We start from the raw sequence: 14,444 nt of genomic DNA on the forward strand, positions 1-14,444 counted from the left end.
CATGTGGAGTCTTAGTTCCCCAACCGGAACTCAAACCCATGCCCCCTGCACTGGGAACTCAAGAGTCCTAACCGGTGGACTGCCACGGAAGTCCCAAACAGCACAAATTTCTTACGGTTATTGCTAAAATTAAACAAGCTATGGAATATGAAAAACAACCAGCCCCAAATGCCAATTAAAATCTGATACGACAACCACCTTCGTTTTTCCAGGAAAGAGAGAAGCTTTATAAGACCAATCAGACAGACTTGTTTTTTGAAAAACAAAAAAACTGTTTATTTCTGTAAACCATTTTGAGTGCGGATGCTCTTAACGACCCCAACGCAGCACAGACTTCCCCCAACGAAATGAGCAAGGAAAAGAGAAAAAGAACGCTACCAAACATGCTCATGAACAACCAAGCCAATCACATCTTTCTTTGAAAAAAAGGAAATCCTTTGGCCGCTGTTGTGCCACCAAGGATTAAACCCACAGACTCTCTGGTCCCGCGAGGGCGGGGCTCCCGCTGCACACGCTCTGTCCCCTGCTGTCCTTGCTGACTGGCTGGACCTCAGTTCCCATCCCGCACCCCGGGCCTCTCTCCCTAACGTCCTCATCACTTGGGGAGCCCGGGACGTGACCCCTGAAAGACTCCTCCTATTGAATCTGGACCTAGACCTTTGCCCCCACTCCACGCCATCATGAGATTTCGATCAAGAGGGTGGGAATGGGCCACTTCAGACCGACGGCAAAGCCAGGCAACTTTTAAGGCAAATTTTCTCTCTTCTCTTCTGGTCTGAGTCAGGCCTGAGGGGTTCTCTCCACCAAGCACCGTCTAGGGTGGGCATGGAGCTTAGGCAACTTGGAATGGGGGGGGTGGAGGGAGCTCTGGAGCGACTCTCAGGGGTGTGAGTCTGGCCAGCGGGATGTGTGTGTGCTTGTGAAGGCCGCTGTTGAGGGCACAGCTCCCGGCACAGCCGTCGCCTCAGCGGAAGCAGGCAGGCGCCAAGGAAAACCAAGATAGCAGCATGACCCAGGTGCCAGAAGTGACACGAGGTTGGTGGGTGAAGCTGGGCAGGCTGCTTGTGCGTCAGAGAAATATCAGGAAAGGGTCACCATAGGAGGCGCCTCTGATCTGATGATGTGCGTGACCTTGGCATCAAAATGATTTTTCTTTAGAATAAGAAAGAAGGGCAGGGAGAAAGAATAAAAGAGAAAAAAAAGATGTTCAATGAGCTTTGAGGGCTAGGACACGGCAGGTGCACAAGGGAAGTGGGGAGGGGAGCTGGATTTTGGACGGGGTGGTGGGCGTCGCCTCTCATCGCGTTTCCTCTCCCTGGTGGGCTGGTGGGCTGGTAGCTGAGGCCGCGGTCCCCTCCCCTGGGGAGCAGGCAGATGACTTTGGCAAGGGGCAGGGTGCGCGGGGGGTTACTCCGTCTGGGCGTCGTAATTGGCTCCGCCCGCCTTCTTGAGCTCATTCTTGATGAAATCTTCCTCCAGCTCCTTCCGATCACTGATCACAAACTCTTTGGCGAAATTCTGCAGGAACAAAATAAAACACAGAGTTCCCGTTAAAAGAGAGGGGACGGGATGTGAGTGTTGCTCAGGCAACACACCAGGAAGTCTTGGCAACTAAAATACTAAGAAATGATCAAAACGAAAATCTGGGGGCAGAACGGTTCTGCAGGGGGAACAAAAAACATGGCCAGAGATCCCGAGAGTACGCAGAAAGGCCAGGGTCAGGTCTGGGTTCAGATTCTGACTCTGTCATTTTCCAACTGTGCGGCCTTGAGCAAGTTCCTTCAATGCTCCGTGCCTCTATTTCCTCATATGAAAACCCATCTTGTTAGGAGAATAAGAGAAGAGGAGGTTGGAAAGGCAGGCTGGTCTGCTGGTCAATGTTTAAACCAGGCTCTCTCACAAAAGGGGTTAGGGGTGGATGGTAGCCTTCTACCCATTTCCATGGCTGGCATAAATCTCCCCACGTTGGCTGATTACAAACTATCAACAGGGGCTTGTAAGTGGAGCTGGGAAGAGATGCATGACTGGCTGTCATCAGCTAGTACAAGGTAGCTTCAGACACTCCTATGAAGTGGGGCCTCTGGTCCCAGGTCTGAGATCACTCAGCCCAGACACTGGATGCAGTGAAGGTTGTACAGGGCTCGCCAGCCACACTCAGTTACTTGAAGGCAAGGGAACTGTTTGCATTCATTCAACAAACACGGTGTCATGAGATGGGGCTGTAGTGATGAGCCAAATGGTTGTAGTTGCTGTGGTACACATGTGTCCATCATAAAACCCCACAGACCTAGCACACACGAGGCTCTCTTAAATGTGTGTGGCCTGAATGAGTGAAGCAGGTGATCTAAGCCGTGAAGAGTCAACAGGTATTTGAATACATGCATCATAAAACCGCCATAAGGAAAATGTTAGGATGGTGACAGGTAAGAATATGGAGAAGTTACCAAAACGTGAATAACAAGTCTGAAGGTCAGAACATCATCCACTTTAAAAAAAAGAGTCCACGAGGAAATAATGTAAACAATGACCACTGTATACAAAGGGCCTAAGTGACCAGGCAGTGCCACACATTAACAAACTTAATTCTTAAAACCTTTTAGCATGACTCAGCAACTCTACTCCCAGATAGCTACCCAACAGAAATGAAAGCATATGTCCACACAAAGACTGGTAATCACAAACATTCATGGCAACATTATTCATAACAGCCCAAAAGTGGAAACAACTCAAATGCCCAACACATGAAAGGGTAAACAAAACAGGGTCTATCCGTATAATGGAATATTACTCAGTCATAAAAAGGAGTGAGGTACTGATTCAGGCTACAACAGGGGTGAACCTTAAAACCATTATGCTCAAAAAAAAAAAAAAAAAATTATGCTCAGTGAGAAGCCAGCCATGAAAGACCACATGTTGTATGATTCCATTTATGTGAAAGGTCCAGAAAAGGCAAATCCAGAGAGACAAAAAGGAGATTCCTGGTTTCTAGGAGCTAGAGATTGGAAGAGAAAATGATGGAAATGCTCTAAAGTTGAATTGCAATAATAGTTGCACAACTCTGTAAATTTACTAAAAACAATTGAACTTAGGGTGACTTAAGATGAGTTAATTTTGTGGTGTGTAAATTATACCATAATAAAGCTGCTTTTTAAAAATCCTGTAATATATTAATAATCAATATTATTTCCATTGTGAAGATGACAAAACAAAAGGCTAGAGATAATGAGAGCTGCCCAAAGTCATACGGCTAGCAGGCACAGCTGACTCTAAAGCTGGCCTTCTTCTTTTTACTTTTTTTAAATTTTATATATTTTTAAATTATTTTTATTTTTGGTTGCACTGGGTCCTTGTTGCTGTGCACGGGCTTCTCATTGCGGTGGCTTCTCTTGTTGCAAAGCACAGGCTCAGGAGTTGGGGCACATGGACTGAGTTGTTTCACAGCATGTAGAATCTTCCTGAACCAGGGACCAAACCCATGTTCCCCGCACTGGCAGACGGATTCCTATCCCCTGCACCATGATGGAAGTCCTAAAGCTGGCCTTCTTAAAAGTATCATCATCTCCTTTAGGAGTGATGAAAATATTTTGGAATTGGATAGAGGTAGTGTCTGTACAGAAGGCAATGGCACCCCATTCCAGTACTCTTGCCTGGAAAATCCCATGGACAGAGGAGCCTGGGAGGCTGCAGTCCACGGGGTCACTAAGAGTCGGACACGACTGAGTGACTTCACTTTCACTTTTCACTTTCATGCATTGGAGAAGGAAATGGCAACCCACTCCAGTGTTCTTGCCTGGAGAATCCCAGGGACGGGGGAGCCTGGTGGCTGCCGTCTATGGGGTCACAGAGAGTTGGACACAACTGAAGCAACTTAGCAGCAGCAGCAGTGTCTCTGCAACACCGTGAAGGTACTAAATGCCACTGAATTGTATATTTTTTAATGGTGGCTAATTTTATGTTATTGAATTTCACCTCAATTTTAAGAAGAGGGAGAAAGAAACAAAAAAGAATGACTAAGCCAGAAGCAATCTCAAGGTCAAGTTTCACAATATTAAGACAAAACATGCCAAGCCACCAAGAATACTAACAGGAAGGAGGAAAGGGGAGGTTAATATTTATCAAGCAACTAATACGTGCCAGGTGCAGCCTCACACATTTTCCTCACTTATCCTCCTTCAGTATATTAGCTTTTTTTTTTTTTTAAAGATAAGTTCCATGGGCTGGGCTTGGAGAGATTGTGCAATCAGCCCAGATGACTAAACATCCTTTTCTGCTCCCAGTCCGACATACTGTGCTGCTAAGGGCCTGTGTAAGTCATCAGCATGGAGCGGACACAGCAGAACGGCAGAGCCAGAAAGGGGAACCCAGAAATAACGTGTTTCTCAACCTGAGCCCCAGCGGCAGGGGGCGGGGTGAAGAGCAAAGCAGGAGGAGGAAGCCCCACAGCTCAAGATGCCTATAGAAGGAAGTCCAAAGTTCCTCTGCCCCGTCATAGCTATATATGGCTATCTAGAGAAACAAGAACACTTGCGCTTGTGTCTGTTAGCCATTAGACAATGTAGATCAAGAAGAGGTTTGACAAGGTCTAAGAAATCCACAGTGAAAGTGCAGACAGAGCACAGTCCCCCTTAAAACCACAAGTATATGGGAAATCGAATCAAAGCTAAAGAAGCAAACCAGGGTAGCAGAACCCAGTGAAACACAGCATAACAATAAATGTAAATGAACAAAATTACATTAAAAAAAAAAAACAGCTATGTCTCAAAAATTACATTAAAAAAAACTGCTATGTCTCAAACTGCAAAAATAAAACTCAAACCCTATACATTTGAGAATTTGAGACATGCTTAAAACCAAAATTTTTTGACACATTTGCCAAAACTGATTCTTTCAAACAAAAGTATGGAGACAAGCAGCCTCATCCATCCCTACTATTGGAATCAGCCCCCTCCCTCCAGAGGGCAGACAGGAAGTGGCCGGTCACATAGAGGTGGGCCTGGTGGGCCTGGGGGGGCTCCCCCACCACAGGATGTTGGGGTGAAGTTTGTGGGAGGGCGGAGGCTTCAAAACGGTGAGATCCCCTCAGGGTGTGAACTCTGCAAAAAGTCCCCCAAAGGTCTGAGTCAACCTAAACCCAACCCAAAATGACTGTACAATTCTCCACCTCTGTTCCTTCTAGGGTCCTCACAGAACGGGCATTCAAGGTGGCAAGGGAGGTGCCACCACCTCTGGGAAGTGGGCTTAAATGTGAGTTTTCAAAAACAGGCAGAAAGAGCAAAAATAATTCTGTGGACAGCCAGACCTCAATGTAGGAGCAAAGCCCACAACCTGAGGGTCCTGCAAGGACTCGCCTATGCTGAAAACCACAAAGAATACATCTACAGAAAGCAGGGCCACCTCCTTGCCATGCGCACACCCTGGGCTCTCAACCACAGTCCCTGGCACCCTCCAGGTACCAGCAACACCTCCTGGAGAAGAGGCAGGCCACACAGAGGCTGCAAGCTGCAGGGCGCAAGTCCTTGCCGGAAAGAAGACCCCCAGCACAGCCCAGAGCAACCCTAACACATAGGGAATCGTAAATTTGCTAGAAGCCGCACTGAAACAAGTAATTTTGTTTTCCATACTGAATCTCAGAAAGCCGGTGCACTCAGTACACAGCAGCGTGACAAGCCAGACTTTACATGCTCTGCGGCCACACATGGCCAGTGGCAGTCCAGGTCCAGAGAGAACAGGAAAGAGCCTGAAAGAACAACGTACTCAGGGACTTCCCTGGTGGTCCAGTGGCTAAGACTACACGCTCCCAAGTCAGGGGACCTGGGTTCGTTCCCTGGTCAGGAAACTAGATCCCACATGCCACGGCTAAGCGTTCGAATGTTGTGACTTAACATCTTGAGAGCTGCAACTAAGACCCAGGGCAGCCGAATGAGTAAATAATAAAATGTGTACGGCTGAGTCCCTTTGCCGTGCACCTGAAACTATCACAACATTGTTAATCGGCTATCCTTCAATATCAAATAAAAAGTTAAAAAAAATAAAAACAAAAAAGAATAATGTGCTCGGTCAAGCAGACACATTAATCATAAAAGATTAGAGCTGATCTCGGTCAGGGGAGGAGAGCCTTCTGGGGCAGGAGTGGGTGGGTGCTGGATCCATGTCTTGATCTGGGCAGTGGTTTCACGGGTGTGTACAAAATTTCCAAATGTTAGAATTCATAAATGTATCAAGCTGTACACCTAAGATATATGTGTTTTCCTCTATGTGTACCTTGGTTAACAAAAGAAAGTCAGGGTGAGGGGGTATTGATCTGAAAGAGCCTCTGAGACCCTGACAGTCACCCCCTCATTTGATAGAGAATAAGGAAGACCCAGAGAGGGGGATCGATTCATCCTGGGGAACACAGCAGCATCACACTGGGGCCCCAGGGACAGGCCCTCTCACCCCGACATGCCACCTGGTGGGCTGCGTGCCCCTCCCACGCCGGCAGCCATCACACCCTTCAGGCTGCCAGGGGCACATGCCAAGGACTTCAAAGCAAAATGTGCTGGTCTGGGGGCCCTGTCACCTAGAGTTCTAGAAAGATCTTCGTCATGTCTGGGAACTCGGTGTCCCTGGCTGACGGCCGGCAGACAGGGTCTCTCCCTTTTCTGTCAGGGCAGGACTTCTCAAAGGAAGACGCCTCATCCAGCTAACCAGGACTCCTAGATGACTTGGAGACACACTGATCAAATTCAGGACACATTCTGTCCCCAGGACATTTCTCTGGATCATTTAAGCTCATGTTTCAAATACAGAAGATGAACATCGGTCTGCTTCCAAGGAGGGCAACTCCAGAGAAGGACAAGGATTAGCAAGTGGTGCTCTATACACCGTCAAGAATCTACTTGCAAGACTGGTCTAAAAAGTGCATGAGTATTGTATTTCCCCATCCTTGGTTTCAAATCATCTCACTTTTATTACTTTTAAAATACTATTTATTTGACTGTGCTGGGTCTTACTTGCAGCAGTCGGGATCTTTACCTTCGTGGTAGCATGCAGATTTTTTAGCTGCAGCATGCGAGCTCTTAGTTGTATGTGGGATCTAGTTCCCCAACCAGGGATTGAATCCAGCCCCCCTGCATCGGGAGAGTGGAATCTTAGCCACCGGACTGCCAGAGAAGTCCCCAAATCATCTCGGTTTTATATGGCCCCCAACTTCCTGGGTTTAAGCCCAGGTTTCGGTCCTAAAATGTACTGGGAGTGGCCTGGGCCACACACTGAGACGGCCGCCCATGTGCATTTCCAGCAGCCTGACCCTCCCCGGAAACTTACCCGCCTGATCCTCAGGTTTCTCGCTCAAGAGGGGACAGTTAGAGGACCTACATCCTGTAAGGATCTGATGAGTGCGCCTAGTGCAGAGCACATGCTCAAGAATGATAAGGTAATATTTCACAAAGTCATGGATTTTCTTCATTCTCAAGATTGTTAGGGAAGACTGTGAGCTCTAAAGAAGTTTTCTGAAATGCTCAGAGCAAATGTATAGGGTGTGGCTAAGTTCCCTTTCCCTCACCCACACTGACTTCTCCATCCTCACTGGTTACTTTTTAATGAAGGAAAGTCTGGGGAATTTCTCAGAATAAGCGAGACAGTGACACAGGCTCTCCTTGCCCTTGCAGAAAGAAGACAGCAAATCCAGCTGCTCACTCAAAAGCTGGGGACAGAATTAGCCATGGGAAGACAGAGAGGAGGCCTGTGGGGGCAGAAGTGTGTCTGGTCTTCTACCCAGAACATAAGGACCACAATGAGTTACTACCCTACATAGAGAACACAAGTGCTGGGAAGGTCTGGGGAGAAAAAGTGAGTTAAGTCTGTGATGCCAGCAATGCCCATTGCTACAAGGTGGTGCCAGGGAGGAGAGGTGACCTTCATCGTACCCTAAGGTAACGAGAGCTAATGCAAATCACTCTTCCAATTAACACCTGCCTACCGAACATCTATTATATGCCAGACACTATCTGAGGCCCTGGGAAGTCAAAATCTGTCAGGTCCCTCTGACAGTCTCAGAGCAGAGAAGAAGAACCAAGAGGGTTCTAAAAGGCCCTGCAGGAAGCAGTCAATGGCTCCAGGCCCTGGTCTTCATCTCCATGAAAGAAGCGGTATGGATGGTGGGTCTGCCGGCTTCCCCACCAGCCATCCTTGGATTTGCACCTGAGCCTCCAGAGACCATGGGACAAAGCTCTACCTTGGACACCAGAGTCCAAGGAGCAGTGAGAGAAACCAGCACATAAGTGTCAACTTTGGGATTTGAGTAGGAAGGCTTTCCTACTCAAAAGACTTTCGAAAAGAAGGCTGCGTGCTGGCTTCAGGCCCATCCCAAACTCTTGCAAAAATGGTGGGGATGGAGCCTCCCCTCCCACCTGTGTGAGGTGGGGCAGTGTGTGGGCAGTGAGATGGAGCAGTGGGTGGATGGGACACATGCTGGCCACAATAATGTATCTTTTCCCCAAGTGGGTGAAGATTAATTATAAACCAAAGGCCTTGGCATGCTGAAGAAAAGCAATTGGTCCCCAGCAGCCCGTATCTTGCTAAGAGAAAAGGCACCCTCCAAGGAACATGGGCCAGATGAAAATGCACAGCAAACCTGCCAACCCCTCCTGGGCCCCCTACACCTTCCCTCCTACAACTATTCTACAGTCTCAGAGACCAAGGTTTTAAAAGTCCTTCCAGTGGGGTATATTTACTAGAAAAAGAACAGGTTCCTGTAACTGGCATGAGTTGTCATAGACAAGGGAAAAACAAGTAGGTCGAAATGGTTTGGTCCAATGATTGACAGAATTTGGGAATGTAGGCACCTGCATCATTGTCACAGGTCAGAAATGGCACGAGCCTATTTCACTAAGGAGAGGACAGAGGACGAGAGCGGAGCAGGTGGTGGCATTCCGAGCGGACTCAAGGTAACTGCCCAATGTGGACGGGTGGTGGAAAGGCATGATGTCCTCCAGCATGCTGGGCTCGCTCTCAGTTCAAACCAGCTATGGGCAGCTGTCTCTGTGCCTTGAATCCTAACCCTGCAGGGCCATCCACCCCTTTAGCATTTGAGTAACTGCCTGGATTCTGACCCCTGCCTCCCTGGACCATGGATATTTATAAGAGCCCCGACTCCACTTTGCCTGGTTTCTGACAAGGCTCTGTCTAGATCAAGGATGGTAAGAATGTGGGAACTGGGGACTTCCCTGGTGGTCCAGTGGTTAAGAATCTGCTCTGTAGTTCAGGGGACACGAGTTCAATCCCTGGCTGGGGAACTAAAATCCCACGGGCCACGGGGCAACTAAACCCAAGCACTACAATGAAAGATCCTGCATGACACAACAAGAACCCAAGTGCCGCAAGTAAGAGCCGACACAGCCAGATAAATAAATATATATAAAAAAAGAAGGCAGGAACAAACTCCACTCTCTCCTCCGGTACCCAGGGCAGACATCACAAATCAGTCATGGCACTTTCCCCACTGAGTCCAGACTTAACCTCAGAATCCTTCTTAATCCAGACCTCCAAATAGCCCCTGCTCTCAATCAACTGACAAGAGATATTAATCCAGTTTAGGACTTCAATTTCTGCCTGGTTGAAGCTGTGGCTAGCATTTCTTTCTTTTTTCAACTTGGAATATAACTGCTTGAGAAAACCATAGTTCAAAACGACAAATGTACCCCAATGTTCATTGCAGCACTATTTACACAATAGCCAGGACATGGGAACAATCTAAATGTCCATTAACAGATGCATGCATAAAGAAGATGTGGTACATATATGCAATGGAATATTGCTTAGCCATAAAAAGTGGTTAGTATTTCTTGCTCCTCAGCAATACTCACTTTTGGGAATTTTTCCCAAAGGAAAAGTTCAACGGAATTTTTAAAAAATTACAACATGTATACTCACAGATGTTCACTGTCAGTAAATACCAGACTGCTTCCACTTTTCAACAAAAGTTGAGTAAATAAGTAAATAGCACCTACATTGAACAAGTCCTACATGGCAGGCACTTAGGATACACAGTATTTTATTTAATTTTTACAATTCTATGAGTTAGATATTATCATCCCCAATTTTCAGAGGAGGCTGAAGCTCAGGGAAGTGAAACAGCTGGCACAAGGTCACACACATCATAGGGTGGGGCTGAGACCCAAACCCATGTTTAACTCCACACCAAGGTCTTCATCAGGAGAATGAAAACCATGCTCACACACACACATAATCCCACATCCACTGAACAGAATAGGATTCAGCCACTAAAATTACGAAAACTGAAAACATCTATGAAAAATTACATAAAAGGACATACCCAGCACCTCTGCAATGTTTTGTAATAACACATATTATGCACCCAGGGCTCCAGAGGAATTAGCAGACTTAGCTGTGTGACAGACCATCACTTGTGAAGTAAACTGAAGTCGCTCAGTCATGTCTGACTCTTTGCAACCCCATGGACTGTAGCCTACCACATTCCTCTGTCCATGTGATTTTCCAGGCAAGATACCTGGAGTGGGTTGCCATTTCCTTCTCCAGGGGATCTTCCTGACCCAGGGATCGAAGCCGGGTCTCCCACATTGTAGACAGACGCTTTACCGTCTGAGCCACCAGGGAAGTCCTTAATTCCATTAGGTGGGATAAACCACCATAGGGCAAAGAACAGAGAGCCTGGAGCTTGTTCTAGGAGGGACTCTCAAAAGGCAGGGTGTCGGGGATAAACTATGACAAGAGAAGGACAGAGGTGGGGGATGGTCCCTGCAAGGCAGGAGACTGAGGGAGGGAAGATCTGAAAGATTCAGAGGTAGAGGGCACAGGCAGCCTTCTCAACAAGCACCATTGGGTGTGTGGGTCACACCTGGAGACCTGTCTGGACTCAGTGCTTGGGCTCCCTCAGTAAAGACCTGCACAGCTCTAATCTGACATCCCCAGTCCGTGGAAACTGTCTGCTGTGAGTGTCAGGAATCACTGTGTAGACATCAGGAGGCCGACCATTGCAGGGCTGGGGGGTGGGGACAGGCAGGCACCATGCCAAGGCCGGCTGGCCCAGAGCTGGGACCCACCTGGGGTTTTAGTGACGGGCACCCAGCCACAACCTGCTGGCAGAGCTCTCAGCCTGTGAAAGCGACTTGCATTTACATGCCGGGCTCAGGGTGTGGGTATCCTCCTCTTTCTCCCACGAGCTTTTAACCTCTTGGTAGCAGGAGCATAGAACCACGTTCCCCACTGCCCTCCCCACGACTAAAATGGTCTCTGAGCCCCATCATCTGGCTTCTGTCTTGACACTAACCCTTGGCTTGAGGCGGCACCCCTCCAAGCCTCAGTTTCCTCATCTGTACATTGGATGCATAATGGCACTTGCCCCTCCACACAGGATCCTGGCACCACCATTCATAGGCAGCTTGGGACCTTAGTGTGTGTGTGTCTGTCTGTGTGTTTATATATCTATATATATAGATAGATAGATACATTTATTTATTTATTTATTTATCTGGTTGTGCCAGATCTTGGTTGTGGCATATAGGATCTAGTTTCCCAACCAAAGATCAAACCCACGCCCCTTGCATTGGGAACATGGAGTCTTAGCCACTGAACCACCAGGCAAGTCCCTGTGTTTTCAGTATAGGATTCAATCACTGGAAAGCCCCCTTGCATGAGTCCAGGCCCAGGTGAAACATAGCACAAAAAGCCCTTTCTGGTTCTAAGAAGAATAAAGGGCCAAGCCACAGGCTTGAAGAAGCATAAAACTCCCCATAAAAACAGCCCTTTTAAAGAGGGATGAGGCATCTAAGCTGGTCCACCGAGTGGCGGGCAGCACTGATGCTCTACAAGCAGGAGCAGCAGCCCCGTAAATCTTCCGACACCAAGGTACACAGGTTCTCCCCGCTCCACCTCTGCTTTCCACTGAAACATAAGAGGAGCCTGTGGAAATTCCAATCCACCCACAAGCCCCTCCCTGAGTGTAAATAGCTTCCACAACTTAGTTCAGCCCGAACAGCATTGTTGAACATTTACTAGCTTTTGTCCTAGAATAAGGCATAGACTAGAGCCTACATGAGGAGAAGGCAATGGCAACCCACTCCAGTACTCTTGCCTGGAAAATCTCATGGACGGAGAAGCCTGGTAGGCTGCAGTCCATGGGGTCGCGAAGAGTCAGACACGACTGAGCGACTTCACTTTCACTTTTCACTTTCATGCATTGGAGAAGGAAATGGCAACCCACTCCAGTGTTCTTGCCTGGAGAATCCCAGGGACGGCAGAGCCTGGTGGGCTGCCGTCTATGGGGTCACACAGAGTCGGCCACGACTGAAGCGACTTAGCAGCAGCAGAGCCTACGTGAACAGATCTATTTCTTTACATTTTAGCATGTTTTAGTACTTTTCTAGGTACGAGAAATACAAATAAAGCAGCCATGGTCCCTGCCCTCGAGATTACTTTCTAGGGCCACTTAATTATAATTCAAGGAATTTGGGCTACAGTCCAAACACAGGAGCAATTAATTCTGATTGAGGCTGTTAGGAGAATGGGATAAAAAATCAGGGTTGTGAAGGATGAATAGGAGTTCATCAGTCACTAAAAGGAGAAACCTTTTCACTTCCTTTGTTTTTCTTTCATCCTTCCAACAGCTCTGTGAGAATCTACATTCTCTTTAAGTGAGAACAGCTTCTAGAGATAAAGTTACTTGCCTGAGATCCTAGGGCAAAAGGTGAATAAAGCTGGAATGTCAACTTGGATCTCACTCCCCCTTAGGCCCGTGATCTCTTCCATTTGACACAGTAGTATTTAAAAAAGAAAGAAACACTGGGCAATGATGTTCAGTTTCCAGTTTCAAAAAAAAAAAGTTCTAACATCAAGGAAGATTGAGAACCAGGTCAGTAAATTTAAAAATAAATGTAAGACATCTGTTTCCTGCAGATCTTCTCAGAGCCTTTAATGTGTCATGCGAGTCTATAAAAGTAGAGTTTCCAAAAGGTATGTTGGCCTCAGAACATTCTTGGTGCTAGAGGACTTTGGGAAACGTGTAGTGGGCTGAAGTGACAGAGTCAGGGTCCCTGGCCAGTCTGCAAGCACAGGGGACCTTGAGCAACTTCCCCAACTTCCCCTGGTCCCCAGATTCCTCATCTATAAAATGCAGATGATGGCAGAATTGGCCTTGTGAAGAAGAAATAATTTCAGTATGTGGAAAGTCCTTCAAAGTGCCAGGCATAAGGCAAGGACACAGTAAAACTCTTGTTATAACTACTGCACTTGTACATAAACAGGACCCCCCTGGAAGAGAGTTAGGACATCTGGTCCTGGCCCTGGCCCTGTGGGTGGACGGGTCCAGCACATAAACTGCCCCTGCTCCTGGGGTTCAGAAGCCTTCAGGATACACATTACACTGATGGCTCCATGCAGTCACTGACAGGCCCGTCCTTCCCACCTCCGCTTCCCCGTAGAGGAAACACTCCCTGCTGTTCTCTTCCCAGAGCTGAAAGCCGAGATGTACCTCCGGGTAATTGGTTCAGTGAGCATTCATATGATATTCAAAAATAAAAAAAGAGATAAAAGGACCACGTGAATACAGAGCTTCTGCAAGGCCAGCACAATGCTCCATCGACCGAGTCTGTTTCTAAATCGAGACAGCCTGGCCCGGCGCGGGCTGGTCTCTGACGGGGGCCACTGCATTGTCCCTCTCACCCCACAGCGGCGCCAGGACAATGGGCTGGGTGTTGTGTCGCCGGCACCAGCCAGGCGTTTCTGTGCAGCAGACGACGGCTGTGACGAGGCAGCCACGCACCCTGTCCACTCAGCGCATTCCGGGCCCAAGTCTGGGTGCCATCATCACCCAGCCTGGCAGCCAGCTGCTGCCCCCAGCCTTGCTGGCCTCGTCCTGTTCTCCACCAGCCTCAGAGGCAGCTCAGCATCTCAGCCTGGCTCTGAACACACACTAGAGACCCGCCATCAAACCTCCTGACTTTTGACTCCTCAGCCAGCCCCGGCCGGCTGCTTGCTAGCCATGGCTTGAGGCAAGTCTTATCATTGCTCAGGGCTAAGCTTAGGGTTACTCTCCCAGCTGATGCACCTAGGCACAGGCCCCAGGTGAGGTTCGGATTGTTTTGAGGTCAGCACCAGCAAGGGTGAGTGAGGCTGGAACCTTTCTGTGTTGCTGATGGATGTGACTGTGATCCAAGCCGTATGTAAGACAGTTAGGCAGGATGGTTCAAAAACAAGATTCATGCCCCAGGTCAGGGACTCAGCATGTGGACCTGTCAGTCCCCAGGGAAACTAGAAAGCTGTGTATCACAGTGGTGTCGAACCAGGAAAGCTGGGAGTATTCTCAACTACACTCCCAGGATGCTACCAGATACTGTTCTAAGTTTCTTGATAGTCACTCATTCAATCCCCACAACAACCCCAGGAGGCAGATGCTATACCAGCCCTGCTTCAGACAAGAGGCCCAG

At 48.1% G+C, this 14,444-nt stretch overlaps 1 protein-coding gene across 1 annotated transcript in view; it reads right to left on the reverse strand.

Moving 5' to 3' along the window:
• Positions 1-248: 248 nt before the first annotated feature.
• Positions 249-14,444, reverse strand: part of COTL1 (coactosin like F-actin binding protein 1) — a 43,583-nt gene continuing 29,387 nt past the window's right edge. The window contains exon 4 of the mRNA XM_061138308.1: positions 249-1,518. Coding sequence (XP_060994291.1) covers positions 1,408-1,518 — 111 coding nt within the window. The 3' untranslated portion in view covers positions 249-1,407. The remainder of the gene's footprint in view (positions 1,519-14,444) is intronic.

The sequence above is a fragment of the Dama dama genome, chromosome 4 (assembly GCF_033118175.1).
Source record: "Dama dama isolate Ldn47 chromosome 4, ASM3311817v1, whole genome shotgun sequence".
NCBI classification, from domain to species: Eukaryota; Metazoa; Chordata; class Mammalia; order Artiodactyla; family Cervidae; genus Dama; species Dama dama.